The sequence below is a fragment of the Grampus griseus genome (genome assembly GCF_964374135.1).
Source record: "Grampus griseus genome assembly, chromosome: 5".
Classification (NCBI taxonomy): domain Eukaryota; kingdom Metazoa; phylum Chordata; class Mammalia; order Artiodactyla; family Delphinidae; genus Grampus; species Grampus griseus.
Genome location: NC_138998.1, coordinates 43,625,042 through 43,643,955, shown reverse-complemented (window position 1 = coordinate 43,643,955; position 18,914 = coordinate 43,625,042). Strand labels below are relative to the sequence as shown.

At 32.9% G+C, this 18,914-nt stretch overlaps 1 protein-coding gene across 1 annotated transcript in view; it reads left to right on the top strand.

Annotated features, from left to right (window-relative positions):
* Positions 1–229: 229 nt before the first annotated feature.
* Positions 230–18,914, top strand: part of SI (sucrase-isomaltase) — a gene marked incomplete at its 5' end in the record, with an annotated part of 99,725 nt that continues 81,040 nt past the window's right edge. Inside the window, 11 exons of the mRNA XM_082654363.1 lie at positions 230–347; positions 1,201–1,337; positions 2,979–3,096; positions 3,390–3,499; positions 10,255–10,406; positions 11,599–11,770; positions 13,201–13,300; positions 14,242–14,354; positions 17,354–17,479; positions 18,369–18,500; positions 18,588–18,707. Of these exons, the coding sequence (XP_082510489.1) occupies positions 230–347; positions 1,201–1,337; positions 2,979–3,096; positions 3,390–3,499; positions 10,255–10,406; positions 11,599–11,770; positions 13,201–13,300; positions 14,242–14,354; positions 17,354–17,479; positions 18,369–18,500; positions 18,588–18,707 (1,398 nt within the window). The remainder of the gene's footprint in view (positions 348–1,200; positions 1,338–2,978; positions 3,097–3,389; positions 3,500–10,254; positions 10,407–11,598; positions 11,771–13,200; positions 13,301–14,241; positions 14,355–17,353; positions 17,480–18,368; positions 18,501–18,587; positions 18,708–18,914) is intronic.

Here is an 18,914-nt window from a genome sequence, read left to right as displayed (position 1 = left end):
ATAATGTGCATCACTAATTCATTCTTTTTACTTAAAACTGCATGTTTTGTTTACACTTTTGCCAATGTGTATTATTTTAGATTATAAACTGATAGAGCTGTCTGTGGCTCTGCTTGTGTTATGCTTAGTAGACAAAAAAACCAAATATGTATAATTTTATATTAATAATGGTCACTTATTGTAGTTGTATATTCTACATTTCAAACATATATTCCTTTTCTTTCTTTAGATGGCAAGGAAGAAATTTACTGGATTAGAAATCTCTCTGATTGTCCTCTTTGCTATAGTTACAATAATAGCTATTGCCCTAATTGCTGTTTTAGCAACTAAGACACCTGCTGTTGAAGGTAAATAATATTGAAAATACTTATTATAGTGAGGTTGAGATAAAGTTTACTACATAATAATTGTGGATTTTGAAAAGTAACCTATATGAGATGAAATGCATGAAGAAAGGTCTCAGGTACGTTACACAATTACTCCAACTTTTTCTATCCATTATATTGCAGGTTTTTCAATGAAGCATCATTTAATTAAGGAATCTATGTGCTTTGATATTAATAGCCTTCCCCATATTGTGTTCCTTAAGAAATAGCAAAGAGGCAAAAGGATCAGGATGTTAATGAACAGTGGAATAATCATCTATAGTTACCAGTGAGGTTCTTCTAACTAGTAGGAAATCTCATTAGTGGGGTTTTGCTCTGGGTTTCAGACACCTGCAGGGAGGCGGGGGAGAAATTTAGGGGGATAATCTCTTTGTCATAGGCTTAATTTTTTATTAAGAAGAGAGACGTTGTGTGAGAAAAACAGGTAGCAGGAATGAAACAGGCTTGAAACGTTTATCTTTTTTTTTTCTGAATATTTCTATCCATGTTTCTCCACCTTCTTTCTTCATCTCTAAAACACAATTTTTAAGCACAGTGGGAATATACATTTTGTTTCCTTTTGAATCTACCTCAGGACCTCCTGTGAATGTATTTTGATTCTCTGAAGGAACAGTCAACAGGGCTTTGACAGTTTTAAATATCATTTGGATCTTTCCCTTTTGGTGACTAGGACTTGAATTTGTGGGGTTTATTTAAATGCAAAGTTTATGTTAATTTTCATTATATATACATTTTTGAATACTTTCAATGTATTTGTTACTTGAAAAATTAATTTAAAATGATGTTTTCTTTTATTGACCTTTTTCTTTCCCAGAAGTCAGTGGTTCTACTTCAACCCCTGCTACCATTCACACAACCACTGTGTATCCTGGTTCAGGAAAATGTCCAAGTGTGCTAAATGATCTCATCAATGAGAGAATAAACTGCATTCCAGAACAATTTCCAACACAGGTCTGCAACAAAAGTCTTTAATATTTTTATGAATAGATATATAGTATGATAATTATAGTAAGATAATTATATTAAGATAATTATTTAATATTGGATCAATTCCATATTTTTAAAACTCTAGCCATTAATTAGGCTGCATTTCTTTTTATTGTATTTATGTATGAACAGATGAGAGATAATGGAAATTACTGAGCTTGCTTTTCTGTACTTCCTTTCAATTCAAATTAACAAGTTAATATTTTCCCATGCTTAACAAGCTATTGTTAAAATATAAATCTTCATGAAATTCTATCCTCTCCAATCTACTTCTTAAAAAAAATGTATAACCTTTGACAATATAGAACATTTGAGAAAGATATCTACATTTTATTAAAGTATTTGTGATGATAACATTAAGAATAACCTGTGGAAAACAAAGTAACGTTGATTCTTCTAATTTTTAAAAATTATTTATTTTTATTATTTGGTAATTGGGGAGAAGGGGCTCAAATGGAGAAAATTAAGTGTAACTGAATGGATTCACATAACCTTGACTCTCCCTTGGTCTTCATAACTTGCATGGGATTAAAATGTCAATGAGTGAATTTGTGTGTGTGTGTGTGTGTGTGTGTGTGTGTGTGTGTGTGTGTGTGTGTGTGTGTGTATTCCCATTTTGCAATGTCTATATCAAAAGTCACACATACTTTAGATTCTGTTAGGTAATGACCCTCCAAAATGCTCAGCTCCTATTTGCTCTCATTTGCAATATACATATTTGCATGTGTATGGGTGAATGCGTGTGTGTATGTGTACCTGATGCCATTTTAATTTGATGTTAAAAATAGGAGAGAAGTTAACATGTATACCGTCAGCTGGTGAAAGTGGAGGCTTTTAACATTTTTTTCAAGACAAATAGCCAAGAAGAAAAAGCTCACAAGCATTCAAATTATGAAAACATGTCACACTAATAAATTTAAATATTAAATAGATTTTTGATTATACCAATGTTAACACACAGCAGCACCATGTGACTCAACTTTTACTATAAACATATATAATTTTTCTTCCACTTCATATAAACTTTCCACATAGATCATAAAATTACTGAGAATTTAGTATTTTACTTTATTCATTGGATGTTGCAACAACTGGCACAAACTAGTTTAAATCATATTGAACTACTAATTTTCTGGAAATAACTACCTTAAACATTTTATGTAGACTTAAGTTTAGGGCCATATCTTCATCTTTATAGCCTCACTTGCAACTTGATACATCATTGGTACACAATAAATATTTTAGTTCTTCTGCATTGACTACATGACAACAGAATAGACTGTAATTATCCAGAGGGCAGGAACCTTTAAAATAACATAAGCTTACAATAATGTGTATTGCTATGTAAATTTGATAAATCACAACTCAGAACATCAGTCTCTGATTGGGTGTAATTAATTCAATTCATCAAATATTTATATTTCTTCCAAGTGAAAGGAACAAAAGGATAAATGATATTTTAGCACATTATATATTTGAAGAAATAAGATTTTTTTAAACATTCACTCAGACATTTATTGGAATGAGTTTATGTTTAAAAAGTAGAGATTGACCCATATGATATCAATACTAACCCCATGATTCCTTTAATAAATGTTTTATCAGACACTTTGCGCAGCTCGAGGTTGCTGCTGGAGGCCATGGAATAATTCTGTTATTCCTTGGTGCTTCTTCGTAGATAACCATGGCTATAATGCTGAGGGAACAACATCAACAAATACTGGTGAGAAGTGTTCTATCATGATGATCCAACATATTTTAAGTTGAATGAAAAAAGTACATTTAAAAATTTTCTTTGGAAAGATATCTTAAATAAAATCAAATGGGAAATATGTACACAAAAATGTTCAATTTGGTATATTAAGGACATTTTTTGCATGATTGTATCTTCCAAATGAAAAAACAAAGTCATTATATGTGACAGGAAAGAAAATTAGAAAATGTGAAAACATTTAATACTTATTAATCTTTGTAAATAAAGTCATAATTCATGCAAACATTTTTTCTTTCTTTAAGGACTTGAAGCCAAATTAAACAGGATACCTTCACCAACACTATTTGGAAATGACATTAACACTGTTCTTCTCACAACTCAAAGTCAGACACCCAAGCGTTTCCGGTTCAAGGTTTGGTCTTTGAGATTTCTAAAGAAAAGTTATTAATAAAACACATTATGAATAGACTTTCCACCCCAACAAGACATTTCCCTCTTAATAAATATTTATTCCAAAGCAAAGAACTAGTTTAGACTCTTTACTCCACTTCTCTGAGACTGTCTACTCAAATATAACATAAGAAGTTTTTCTCTGGCAGTAGTTTTTGGAGAATTTAATAATATAGTCAATGTAAAATATCTGGTACAGTGTCCTGAGAATAAACACTCAAAAAACTTTAGTAATTTTTGTTATTCAACTAAAGACTGTGATAAAACATTAGTTTAAAATTTAATTTGAGAAAGATGTTAATTGTTCTATATCAATGTGACACACTCTCTAGTTCTTTTTACTGATATCACTTCTAGTCATGATTTCTTTTTGAATTTTATTTTTTTTATACATCAGGTTCTTATTAGTTATCTATTTTATACATATTAGGGCATATATGTCAATCCAAATCTCCCAATTCATCCCACCACAACAACCCTCCACCCCCACTTTCCCCCCTTGGTGTCCATACATTTGTTCTCTACATCTGTGTCTCTATTTCTGACTTGCACACCGGTTCATCTGTACCGTTTTGCTAGATTACACATATATGCGTTCATATACAGTATTTCTTTTTCTCTTTCTGACTTATTTTACTCTGTATGACAGTCTCTAGGTCCATCCACATCTCTACAAATGACCCAATTTCATTCCTTTTTATGAGAGTAATATCCCATTGTATATATGTACCATATCTTCTTTATCCATTTGTCTGTCGATGGGCATTTAGGTTACTTCCATGACCTGGCTATTGTAAATAGTGCTGCAATGAATATTGGGGTGCATGTGTCTTTTTGAATTATGGTTTTCTCTGGGTATATGCCCAGTAGTGGGATTGCTGGGTCATATGGTAGTTCTATTTTTAGTTTTTTAAGGAACCTCCATACTGTTCTCCATAGTGGCTGTATCAATTTACATTCCCACCAAGAGTGCAAGAGGGTTCCCTTTTCTCCACACCCTCTCCAGCATTTGTTGTTTATAGATTTTCTGATGATGCCCATTCTAAGCGGTGTGAGGTGATACCTCATTGTTGTTTTGATTTGCATTTCTCTAATAATTGGTGATGTTGAGCAGCTTTTCATGTGCCTCTTGGCCGTCTGCATGTCTTCTTTGGAGAAAGTCTGTTTAGATCTTCTGCCCATTTTTTGATTAAATTGTTTTTTATTTTTATTGAGCTGAATGAATTGTCTATGTGTTTTGGAGATTAATCCTTTTTTGTTGATTCATTTGCAAAAGTTATCTCCCATTCTGAGGGTTGTCATTATATTTTGTTTATAGTTTCCTTTGCTGTGCAAAAGCTTTTAAGTTTCATGAGGTCCCATTTGTTTATTTTGGTTTTTATTTCCACTACTCTAGGAGTTGGATCGAAAAGGATCTTGCTATGATTTATGTCAAAGAGTGTTCTTCCTATGTTTTCCTCTAAGAGTTTTATAGTGTCCGGTGTTACATTTACGTCTTTAATCCATTAGGAGTTTATTTTTGTGGATGGTGTTAGGGAGTGTTCTAATTTCATTATTTTACATGTAGCTGTCCAGTCTTCTCAGCACCACTTATTGAAGAGACTGTCTTTTTGCCATTGTATATCCTTGCCTCCGTTGTCGTAGATTAGTTGACAATAGGTGCGTGGGTTTATCTCTGGGCTTTCTATCCTTTTCCATTGATCTGTTTTTGTGCCAGTACCATATTGTCTTGATTACCATAGATTTGTGGTATAGTCTGAAGTCAGCGAGTCTGACTCCTCTAGGTCTGTTTTTCCCCTCAAGATTGCTTTGACTATTTAGGGTCTTTTGTGTCCATACAAATTTTAAAATTTTCTTTTTCTAGATCTGTAAAAAATGCTTTTGGTAATTTGATAGGGATTGCACTGAATCTGTAGATTGCTTTAGGTAGAATAGTCATTTTCACAATATTGATTCTTCCTATCCAAGAACATGGTATATCTCTCCATCTGTTTGTGTCATCTTTGATTTCTTTCATCAGTGTCTAATAGTTTTCTGAGTTCAGGTCTTTAACTTCCTTAGGTAGGTTTATTCCTAGGTATTTTACTCATTTTGTTGCAATGATAAATGGAAGTGTTTCCTTAATTTCTCTTTCAGATTTTGCATCATTAGTGTAGAGGAATGCAAGAGATTTCTGTGAATTAATTTTGTATCTTGCAACTTTATAAAATTCATTGATCAGCTCTAGCAGTTTTCTGGTGGCATCTTTAGGATTATCTATGTATAGTATCATGTCATCTGCAAACAGTGACAGTTTTACTTCTTTTCCAATTTTTATTCCTTTTGTTTCTTTTTCTTCTCTGAATGCCATGGCTAGGACTTCCAAAACTATGTTGAATAATAGTGGTGAAAATGGACATCCTTGTCTTGTTCCTGATCTTAGGGGAAATGCTTTCAGTTTTTCACCATTGAGAATGATGTTTGCTGTGGATTTGTCATATATGGCCTTTATTATGTTGAGTTAGATTCCCTCTATGCCCACTTTCTGGAGGGTTTTTATCATAAATGGGTGTTGAATTTTGTCGAAAGCTTTCTCTGCATCTACTGGGATGATCATATGTTTTTTATTCTTCAGTTTGTTAATATGGTGTATCACATTGATTGATTTGTGTATATTGAAGAATCCTTTCATCCTTGGGAAAAATCCCACTTGATGTGGTGTATGACACTTTTAAGGAGTTGTTGTATTCTGTTTGCTAGTATTTTGCTGAGTATTTTTGCATTTATATTCATCAGTGATATTGGCGTGTCATTTTCTTTCTGTGTAGTATCTTTGTCTGGTTTTGGTATCAGGGTGATGGTGGCCTCGTAGAATGAGTTCGGGAGTGTTCCTTCCTCTGCAATTTTTTGGAAGAGCTTGAGAACGATGGGTGTTAGCTCTTCTCTAAATGTTTGATAGAATTCACTTTAACCATCTGGTCCTGGACTTTTGTTTGTTGGAAGATTTTAATCACAGTTCAAATTTCAGTGCTTGTGATTGGTCTGCTCATATTTTCTATTTCTTCCTGGTTCAGTCTTGGAAGCTTATAGCTGTCTAAGAATTTGTCCTTTTCTTCCAGGTTGTCCATTTTATTGGCATAAATTTGCTTGTAGTCGTCTCTTATGATGTTTGTATTTCTGCGGTGTCCATTGTAACTTTTCCTTTTCATTTCTAATTTTATTGATTTGGGTCCTCTCCCTCTTTTTCTTGATGAGTCTGGCTAAAGGTTTATCAATTTTGTTTATCATCTCAAAGAACCAGCTTTTAGTTGTATTGATTTTTGCTATTGTTTTCTTTGTTTCTATTTCATTTATTTCTGCTCTGATATTTATGATTTCTTTCCTTCTACTAACTTTGGGTATTGTTTGGTCTTCCTTCTCTAGTCCCTTTAGATTTAGGTTAGACTGTTTGAGATTTTTCTTGTTTTTTGAGGTAGGATTGTATTGCTATATACTTCCCTCTTAGAACTGCTTTTGCTGCATCCCATGGGTTTTGGATCATCGTTTTTTCATTGTCATTTGTCTCTAGATATATTTTGATTTCCTCTTTGGTTTCTCCAGTGATCTCTTGGTTATTTAGCCACATATTGTTTAGCCTCCATGTGTTTGTGTTTTTTACGTTTTAGTCCCTGTAATTGATTTCTAATCCCATAGCGTTGTTGTCAGAAAACATGCTTGATATAATTTCAATTTTCTTAAATTTACTGAGGCTTGATTTGTGACCCAAGATGTGATCTATCCTGGAGAATGTTCCATGTGCACTTGAGAAGAAAGTGCAATCTTCTGATTTTGGATGGAATGTCCTATAAATATCAATTAAATCTATCTGGTCTATTGTGTCATTTAAAGCTTGTGTTTCCTTATTAATTTTCTGTCTGGATGATCTGTCCATTGGTGTAAGTGAGGTGTTAAAGTCCCCCACTATTTTTGTGTTACTGCCAATTCCCTCTTTTATAGCTGTTATTTATTGAGGTGCTGCTATGTTGGGTGCATATGTATTTATAATAGTTACGTCTTCTTCTTGGATTGAACCCTTGATCATTATGTAGTGTCCTTCCTTGTCTCGTCTAACATTCTCTATTTTAAAGTCTATTTTATCTGATATAATATTTCTACTCCTTTTGATTTCCGTTTGCATGGAATATTTTTCCAACCCCTCACTTTCAGTCTGTATGTGTCCCTAGGTCTGAAGTGGGTCTCTTGTAGACAGCATATCTTCTTTGTCTTCTTTTTGTATCCTTTCAGTGAATCTGTGTCTTTTGGTTAGAGCATTTAATCCATATCTTTTAAGGTAATTATCAATATGTATGTCCCTGTTACCATTTTCTTAATGGTTTTGGGTTTGTTTTGTAGGTCCTTTTCTTCTCTTGTGTTTCGCAGTTAGAAAAGTTCCTTTAACATTTGTTGTAGAGCTGGTTTGGTGGTGCCGAATTCTCTTAGCTTTTGCTTGTCTGTAAAGCTTTGATATCTCCATCGAATCTGAATGAGATCCTTGCCGGGTAGAGTAATCTTGGTTGCAGGTTCTTTCCTTTAGAAAGAAAATAGTTTTTCTTTCTTTTCATCATTAAAATATATCATGCCACTCCCTTCTGGCTTGTAGAGTTTCTGCTAAGAAATTAGCTGTTAACCTTATGGAATTTCCCTTGTATCTTGTCATTTTTCCCTTGTTGCTTTTAATAGTTTTTCTTTTCCTTTAATTTTTGTCAATTTGATTGCCATGTGTCTCGGCTGGTTTCTCCTTGGGTTTATCCTGCCTGGGACACTCTGCACTTCCTGGACTTGGGTGGCCATTTCCTTTCCCACGTTAGGGAAGTTTTTGACAATAATCTCTTCAAATATTTTCTCGGGTCCTTTCTCTCTTCTCCTTCTGGGACCCCTATATTGCAAGTGTTGGTGCATTTTATATTGTCTCAGATGTCTCTTAGGCTCTCTTCATTTCTTTTCATTCTTTTATCTCTATTCTGTTCCATGGCAGTGAAGCCTACCATTCTGCCTTCCAGGTAACTTATCCGTTCTTCTGCCTCAGTTATTCTGCTATTGATTCCTTCTAGTGTATTTTTCATTTCAGTTATTGTATTGTTCATCTATGTCTGTTTGTTCTTTAATTCCTCTAGGTCTTTGTTAAACATTTCTTGCACCTTCTCAATCTTTGCCTCCATTCTTTTTCCAAGGTCCTGGATCATCTTCCCTATCACTATTCTGAATTCTTTTTCTGGAAGGTTGCTTATCTCCACTTTATTTAGCGTTTTTCTGGTTTTTATCTTGTTCCTTCATCTGGTACATAGTACTCTGCCTTTTCATTTTGTTTCTCTTTCTGTGAATGTGGTTTTCCTTCCACAGGTGGCAGGATTGTAGTTCTTTTTGTTTCTTCTGTCTGCCTTCTGGTGGATAAGGTCATCTAAGAGGCTTGTGCAAGCTTCCTGATGGGAGGGACTGGTGGTGGGTAGAGCTAGGTTTTACTCTGGTCAGCAGAGTTCAGTAAAACTTTAATCCACTTGTCTGCTGGTAGGTGGGGCTGAGTTACCTCCCTGTTGGTTGTTTGGCCTGAGGTGACTGAGCACTGGAGGCTACAGGCTCTTTGGTGGGGCTAATGGCAGACTCTGGGAGGGCTCATGCCAAGGAGTGCTTCCCAGAACTTCTGCTGCCAGTGTCCTTGTCCCCATGGTGAGCTACAGCCACCCCCCGCCTCTGCAGGAGACCCTCCAAACCAGCAGGTAGGTCTGGTTCAGTCTCTGCTGAAAGGAGTCACTGCTCCTTTCTCCTGGGTCCTTATATGCACACTACTTTGTTTGTGCCCTCCAAGAGTAGAGTCTCTGTTTCCCTCAGTCCTGTTGAAGTTCTGCAATCAAATCCCACTAGCCTTCAAAGTCTGATTCTCTGGGAATTCCTCATCACATTGCCAGACCCCTAGGCTCAGGAGCCTGATGTGGGGCTCAGAACCTTCACTCTAGTGGGTAGACTTCTGTGGTATAATTGTTCTCCAGTTTGTGAGTCACCCACCCAGTGCTTATGGGATATGATTTTTATTGTAATTGTACCCCTCTTTCCATCTCACTGAGGCTTCTCCTTTGTCTTTGGATGTCAGGTATTTTTTTGGTGAGTTCCAATGTCTTCCTGCTGATGACTATTCATTAATTAGTTGTGATTCCAGTGTTCTCACAAGAGGGAGTGCTGTAGTCATGATTGTAAAGAAATTAATTTCTGCTATTATTTTACCAAGTAGTTTATTAGTATCGTCTTTTGGATTTGGCAGTGAAAACACTATATCCTTTGTACATTACCTTTTAGCCACAATTTCACAAAAATTAAGATTTTATTTTAAACAAAATTCAAAATTCTTGCAGGAGTTTTAAGCAGGTGATCACTGAAATGTAACAAGGATAACTAAATTACAAAATCCCAGTATTCAAGAATCAATATGTAGTAATACTATCATTTTTTTATATTGGTCAATAAAAATTTTTATTTGATTTAGTACCATTATGACCAAGTAATTCTATTAATTCTTTTACAATTTATTCTGTACATATCCATTCAGCAATATTAAAGTTAAGTTTATGACTAGATTAATAGCTCATCTATAAAATTATTAAATTTATTATTTCGTGTTTAGAACTCGCATTTAATACTTAGTTCAGAATTGAAAAATTAAATAACAGTTTTGAATCAAATAATGCTAATTTTTCGAAATCTTTGCAGATTACTGATCCAAATAATAGAAGATATGAAGTTCCTCATCAGTTTGTAAAAGAATTTAGTGGAACTGCAGCTTCTGATACATTGTATGATGTGAAGGTTATAGACAATCCATTTAGCATTAAAGTTTATAGAAAAAGCAATGATAGACTTTTGTAAGTAATTATTTTATATTAATAAAAGATTAAATAATTGATCACTTTTATTATATTATCATAGAATTATGAAAGTCTTAATTTTAGGGCATTTTCAGAAAGATTAAATTTCCTTCCAAAAGAGGGTGGGTGTACATGTTTTAAAGATTATAATGTTAAAGGGATTTTAATTTCTCATGGAAGAAAGGAACAAGAACATGAATGAAAGTATAGAAATGGGGCCAACCAAAGTTGAAGGTGAAGAGCATCACTGATACAATCTAAGCCTTGTTTATATTTTTGCATACTTAAAACTCCTGTTGTGTCTTTTCCCCAGTATTTATCATATTCTGTTGTCAATTTGTAGCGTCAAATAGTTACTAAGCAGAGAGTGATGAATTTCCATAGTACAATTAGAGGATTTTTCATATATATGTATGAAATTAAATTGAGTATATATTAACATATAATAAATTTAAATTACTATACATATATTAATTTAAATATTACCTGAATGCCTTCATTATAAATGTATTTTGAGGGATACTTGTTGCAAAGAATTTAATAACTTTCAAGATTATAGCTCTTGAATCTCCAAGAAAGGTTAACTAAACAATTGTCAAGACTGAATCTCAGCAATTATTTTCTGTAAATATATTTTAGTAACTTGTGATTGAGTTTATGTTAAATCAGAAAAGAAATGCTGTTTAACATTTCTCATAGTATATATTTGATATGCATAAAACATGTAACCTTTCTATTTTTGGAAAAATAATTTTGAACTTAATTTTAATATGTATATTAGAGGTGCAGAAACCAGTATAGTACTGTATTTTAAAACTCTGTCTCTGTAGCAAAGCAGAACTATGTCTGAAATTTGGCTCTGCTGCCTAACCTTGAAAACATGAATAAATTTGTCCAATTTGTGTCGTTTGTGAAATGAAATTTATAATGGTAGTTATGCTTTAGGATTTTGGTGAAGATAAAAGGAGAGAATGCATGTGAAGAATCATATTGATGATGATGAAACAAATTGTGTTGATGGAATTAACAAGTTCTGGTTATGGTATAAAATTCATGTGTTACTAAGAATTGATCACAGCTAAAGACTGACATATTTAAAATGAAATATTCTGGATGATAATATAGACTTGTATTTAGTAGAACATTTTATATGTTTCTAACTCATTTATTTATTTATTTCATACTACAGGTTTGACACCAGCATTGGTCCACTGGTATACTCTGACCAGTATTTACAGATCTCAGCCAGACTTTCCAGTGAATATATTTATGGTATTGGGGAACATATTCATAAGAGATTTCGTCATGATTTATATTGGAAAACATGGCCAATTTTTACTCGGGATCAACTTCCTGGTGATGTAAGCCACTCTCTTTCTTGTTATAGATAAAATAGGTATATTTGAGGATAATTTTAGCCTATTTGAAACCATCATTTATTTGATGTCAGTGATACACATTCCAGAAGCTTGTTTACTTTAGGGGTGAGGATTGATATCAAAGTCCTAAAATAAATAAGTGACCAACTGATTTCATGAATATTTAAAAAGATATTTCCAATTTATGAATGTTTTCTTTTGATTTTCACTTTTATATTTTATCATTCCACTCTTGTACTTAAACCTATCCAGGGTTAGTTATTGCACAAGAATAATTCCAAACACCTTGTTCTACATGGCTTCGTATGATATAGTGTCTGCCTATCTATTGAACATCATGTCCTGCATCTATACCCACTTTTTCCTTTACCATAACATATGATCATCTTTCTTAAGTTCACATATTTTCACAAGAGGTTGGTTCTCTTTGTACGTGCTAAACCTTGAAGTTCTTTATCATTTATACAATTCATTGATAGTTCGGTTGGTTTCACCTCATAATAACTTTTCCCAAACTCCTCCATGCAGAATTAATCTTTACTTTCTAACCCTTTATTCGTATTTTAATATGATAACCATCACAGTGTATTATTTGTATATACATTTGTCTGTACTTCTAGAATATGTGACTCTTTGGGACAAAGACCATGCCATTAAAAAAACTCTTTTTTTATTCATTCATGATTGCTTTGAGTCAAATGTTAATGATTTTTAAAATGCTGATGCTCTTTCATTCCTCAAAATGAATGTGAGTTATTGTTTTAAAGACCCTCATTTTGTACAAAAATATTAATAAATTTTGCCAATCTTTGTTTACAGCATCACTGTCTATAATAAACACCAGGCTAATAAATACCTCATAGCTATTTTCATACATCTTTCCTTTGAACTTCCATACCCAATCAGTCAAGAAGCCTTTCTTCTTTCACTTTTTAAGTTCATTTCCAATTTTCCTCCACCACTTCATCTACTCAACAGCTCTCAACCACTGTACTGCAAAAGTTCTATGAGGGTGGACATCATTTTGGAATTCCCTGCAATACCTTGGGCACACATGAGACATAATGGATAAGCATGCTATTACCCTATCACAGACAGCTTTTTTTTTAATTGAAGTATAGTTGATTAATATCTTATTAAAACTCATTTAATCATAGTAAAACATAAAGGGAAGTAAACTATTAATAGTATAATATATAGTTATATATTTATATCTTAATGTATTAATAATTAAAATAGGTTCAATGTTTTTTGTGCTACAATATTTCATATGGTACTTATATAGAGAAAATTGTTATAGGAGTATGGGAGTAAGTTAAATATGAAGAGTAAATTACAAGAATAAATTGGAATCCATAAAGTCCATTGTCAGTGTATAATCTTTTTATTTTAAATAAATTTATGCCTTATAGAATAATAATAATTTATATGGCCATCAAACATTCTTCATGTGCATTGAAGATACTTCTGGAAAGTCATTTGGTGTTTTCTTAATGAACAGCAATGCAATGGGTAAGAGTAATTTATCTGATAATATATTTAAATGAGACTTGAAATGTTTTAACTGCTTTCTTTATTCCAATCATAGGTATTGTATACCAGAGTAAACTTTGTTGTTACTGATTTAGAAGGTGAAATTATTATAAGCATGTTTTGTGGTTAGTGAGACATGGATTTTTGCATATCTGTGCTTCTATCTGGGGGAAAGTATGCTGTATTGTGATATTCGGGCACTTCATTTTCCCTGCAGAGGAACACTGAACACACCCATACAAATGAATATTCCCATTCACATAGCCTCATTTGTTAAGATAAGTTAATATGTCACTCCAGATAAAAAAGAGACAGGTCTATATGGGGATAAAAAGAAGGAAGAATGATTTTTTTTAAGTTTATCATAATTCAAGTAGTGTAGAACCTTTTGTTTTTTAATGTTGTGAATAATGCAATACCTCAATTGGATAGGTGAATCAGTGATAGTAAAAACTACAAAAATTCAAGCAAGAGCTGTATACCATATGGTTATACAGACAATTACTATGTCTTGCATATAGACAAATTAAAAACCTATGTAGTTTTTTTCTTAGAAATCAACATGTGATAATATGATCTTTCACAGAATCTTCAATTAAAATAACTAATTGAAATGCAATTTTGAAAAGAAATCTTTTTGTTGTAAAAAGATGGATCCTCTATCCCCTGCTAAGCAGTTTCTAGAGGAGCTTTTGCCAACATCTGTAAAAGGCAGCTCTGGAATATCCTATCTTAAACCTCATGTATGGTGGCATTCCACTTTTCTCCTATATTCTTATCTTCAATACCTTATCTTAATCATTTAAAAAAACTGTAAAACTATGTGATTAATACAAAGTACTTTAAATAGACATTGCAATTATTTTATCACATGTACATGTTTACTATTTACATATGCTTCTCCAATTTTTGTTTTGTAGAGATTTTCATCCAGCCTACTCCAATAGTAACTTACAGAGTTACAGGTGGCATTCTGGACTTTTACATTTTTCTAGGAGATACTCCAGAACAAGTAGTTCAACAGTACCAAGAGGTGTGTTTCAGGTTTATTTTATAAATTTTTTTCTACCATACTTTCAAACATGTCTACATATTAAAATGATTTTAGCTAAGATATTTGAGGCCTCTTAGCTAAATATATTTTTAAACCGTACCATTTTTCAGATATGAGAAAGTGGTTTTTATTTTTGTTTTTCTTATACAGTGAGACACCTAGGTATATTTAGATGCCTACATTTCAGATATCAAGTTGTTTCTTGCTTCTAGGTAGGTGAGTTCAGTAGTTGGATTCCTTTGAGATGTTGCATATTAAATCTTTACTTATTCATGACCTTCTTTGGTGGGATAAAACAAAAGGAAGTATCTTATCTTCAAGTCTGAGGATACGTAATGGACATATAGGTCATACATCCCTTTGATAAGAATCTTAGAGGCAAGTGAGTTATGAGGAAGGCTAGTGAAACTTGCTGTCAATGTACCATAGGTAAATTCCAGGAAAATTGGCTCTGACACTCAGGCTTAGAAGGACAGATATTGAAACATAGTCTGAAGTCTTAACTTCTTGAGGTTATGTCTAAACAACTCTCATTTACCTGTTAAATAGCATCTTAGTGTACCTGAGCCCAAGATGGACCTTAGAAAGTTGAGGAATCCAAGGCTTATTTTGAGCCTAATTCTAGATGTTTCTCCCATGTAAATTGTTCTCCTGTGACTGTTAGTGTATATAATTTCTGGTGTTATGAAAAATCATTTTTATAGATACAAGATTTAAGAATAGTGCCTATTTATAACATCTTGTTTTATTGATAAATCTCTTGACATATAAGTCCCATTTTCAAAATGATCTCAAAAGAGAAGCAATTACTATCAAAAACTTTAGTTAGAATCTAAAAACCTGAAATAAGTGTAGGTAGAGTTTTACACAATTGAATAATTTACAATGTCTAGCAATTCCCAAATTGCTGTTCATAAATGTGAATTTCAGAAAGGCAACAAGATTTACAGTCTCTATAATATGAAATCATGGTTATTATATACAGTTATCACACCATCAAAAGAGGGGACAGCACATTTTTGTAAGAATTTGATATTTTATTTGTGAAGTATTAGTTGGGATAGTTGTCTATTACATGCTGGGTAAAGTCTGTGGTCAGCAGTAGTTGAGTTTGAGTCATGTTTGACATGAGAATGCAGCATTCATGTGATATAGCAGTCCACTTGCATACATCATTTTATGGGCAGACTTGTAGAAGCTTGAATTTAATGAATAAGATAAATGACTTGTATAGAATATAGCACTATTAATCACTGCTGCATTTCAATGGGGCTCAAATTATGTAGAGAGAAGCAAAAGAGACTACTTCTTTTTGAAGAAAAACAAATTATCCTCTCTGTATAAATTAATACATTAGTGGTCCCAGTATGTCAAAATTTAAAACATAATGCATTTGAATGACTAGATCGTTTCATAAATTTTAAAGATAATATATACATATAAGGTATAAGATGAATAGTACATAAATTAATATAATATATAATAAAATATGTTTTATACACTTCTATGAAAATAAATTATGTGATACATATAATACATACACACACACAGAAATTTCAATCACATGTCCAAATCTTTAAAGAAGTTCAATGGAACATAAGGTGTTTATGAATAGAGTTTAAACATACTGAGTTTTGGGGTATTTTTATTTGATACCAAGTTATTAAAAATTAATTTAATGCTTAAATTGAATAGAATACAATAACCTGAGTATTTTTTTTTATTTTTACATAGCACTTTTTTTTTAACATCTTTATTGGAGTATAATTGCTTTACAATAGTGTGTTAGTTTCTGCTTTATAACAAAGTGAATCAGTTATACATACACATATATCCCCATATCTCTTCCCTCTTGCGTCTCCCTCCCTCCCACCCTCACTATCCCACCTCTCTAGGTGGTCACAAAGCACCAAACTGATCTCCCTGTGCTATGCAGTTGCTTCCCCCTAGCTATCTATTTTACATTTGGTAGTGTATATATGTCCATGCCACTCTCTCACTTTGTCCCAGCTTACCCTTCCCCCTCCCCATAGCCTCAAGTTCATTCCCTAGTAGGTCTGCGTCTTTATTCCCATCTTGCCCGTAGCACTTTTTAGACATATATGATGAAGAAATCATGGATCCAAAAAAATGTATATTACATAAAGATACATATATATAAACATATATATATAAATACCTAAACCAAAGAAAACCCATCATGCCAAATAAGATATTTGTCTTAATGTAACCTAATATTTAGTTTTTGGTGAAAAAACTTAATATCAGTTGCACTCATCTTTCCATGTGCAAAATCCTGTGCTCTGTTGTGATGAGACACTGGTGCTCTGTTGTGAGTTTGCAGTGAACCTGCTTGGGCCACCAGAGAGTGGGAGGAGAAGGGCCCATTTGGTCCTTGGTGGAGGGAAGAAACCAATGTCCTACATGGGAATATAAGTACCTTATGAAATAACTGCCTGGGATCCTTGTAGAAATATATTTTATTAATATTTTTGCAAACTCAGAGAGAAATAAGTGCCAAAATGCAAGGGAATAGAAATTGTATACTTTTAAACATCATTTTTTTCTTATGTGATGATCATTCATTCATTCATTCATTTTGTTGGTACAAGAAGTGGGAGTGTGGTGGGACAATTTTCTTTTTCTCAAATCTCTTTAATGCTATTATTTTATTCTTTTTTAACTTTCCACGCAGGGCAAAATATACTTTTGTAGATGCTACTTTTTTAAGTGCTACCTTTCTGATTTTTTAACACAAAATTAACAAAAGATGAGTGACAGAACATAAACTTGCTAAGTGTTTCATAACAAAATTCTAAGAGAATATCCAGGACACATTTAGAATGCAGACACAAAATCTTTGTTTAAAATATATAGTTAAACTCAAATCAATATTAGAGATGTAACAATAAGAAGCATATTAATATTTGTTTCTAATATTTGTTATTGAGACTAATTAAATATCCATTTACTTCAAGCTCATTGGACGACCAACAATGCCAGCATATTGGAGTCTTGGATTCCAACTTAGTCGCTGGAATTATAAGTCACTTGATGTAGTGAAAGAAGTGGTACGAAGAAATCGGGAAGCTGGCATACCATTTGTAAGTAGGATGAAGGGTTTGTGGGAATATATTTCAAGTTAAATGTTGTCATATAATAATAAGTGTAGGAAATTGTCAGGATTATCATATATACCATATAGATGTAGATATAAATATAAATTATTAAGCTGCTTTTTTAATGATAAAGTACACATTATGTCCATATGCAATGTATAGGCCTACCTGAATGTTGAGAACTGATTATGAGTTATACTACACTAGAACACATGTTGAAGTGTGAACAAAATTATAGTCAGTTTTTTAAATATACTTTATTTTTAGAGCTTATATACTTTTTAATGTAATAAAATTTTAATGTATTTTATGTAATGTGCAGTTTTTTTTTGCAGTTTTGTTTTTTATACAAAGAACCCATATATGTACATATACATATATATATAAATGTATATATATTGACCTAATACATACCCAGTGATCATAACTGAAACAAATGTGAATAATCATTTAATGCTTTTGTACTTTAGAATTAGAAAAACTAGTTTTATAAGCAATATCATTGTGTCTTTAGTGAAATAAAAGATATCTAAGTTCATTTACATTTTTTTTTTTTTTTTTTTGCGGTACGCGGGCCTCTCACTGTTGTGGCCTCTCCCGTTGTGGAGCACAGGCTCCGGACGTGCAGGCTCAGTGGCCATGGCTCACGGGCCTAGCTGCTCCACGGCATGTGGGGTCTTCCCAGACCGGGGCATGAACCCGTGTCCCCTGCATCGGCAGGCGGACTCTCAACCACTGCTCCACCAGGGAAGCCCTAAGTTCATTTACTTTTTAATCATTATATTTATAATATAAATTCTTTGGACTTAAAGGTTGAGGTGATTAGAGGCTTCTTTCAGTACTGTTTATTGAAATATACTCTGCTAATTTTCAGGATACACAGATCACTGATATTGACTATATGGAAGACAAGAAAGACTTTACTTATGATCAAGTTGCATTTAATGGCCTCCCTGAATTTGTTCAAGATTTGCATGACCATGGGCAGAAATATGTCATCATCTTGGTAATAACTGATTATATATATTAATTTTTACTATTTACACTTTTGTAAATTAATTGGTTTTCTATAGTTTCTTTTCTCAATTATTAGGACCCTGCAATTTCCATAGAGAAACGTGCCAATGGAGCAGCATATGAAACCTATGAAAGGGGAACTGCACAAAATGTGTGGGTAAATGAGTCAGATGGGACTACAGCAATTATTGGAGAGGTAAAGCATGATATTCATTAAGTTTGTGTTGCTCAGATTTTCTGTTGTGCAACATCAAAGTGTTTCTGAGTGTGTGTGTGTGTGTGAGTTTGTGTGTGTGTGTGTGTGATTTTATTTCCTTTCAAATCTGGATTTGATATTTAGCTGCATAGAGAAATTTTAGAGGAAATATTTCAATTATCTCTAAAACAGTTTTTGTAGAAAGAT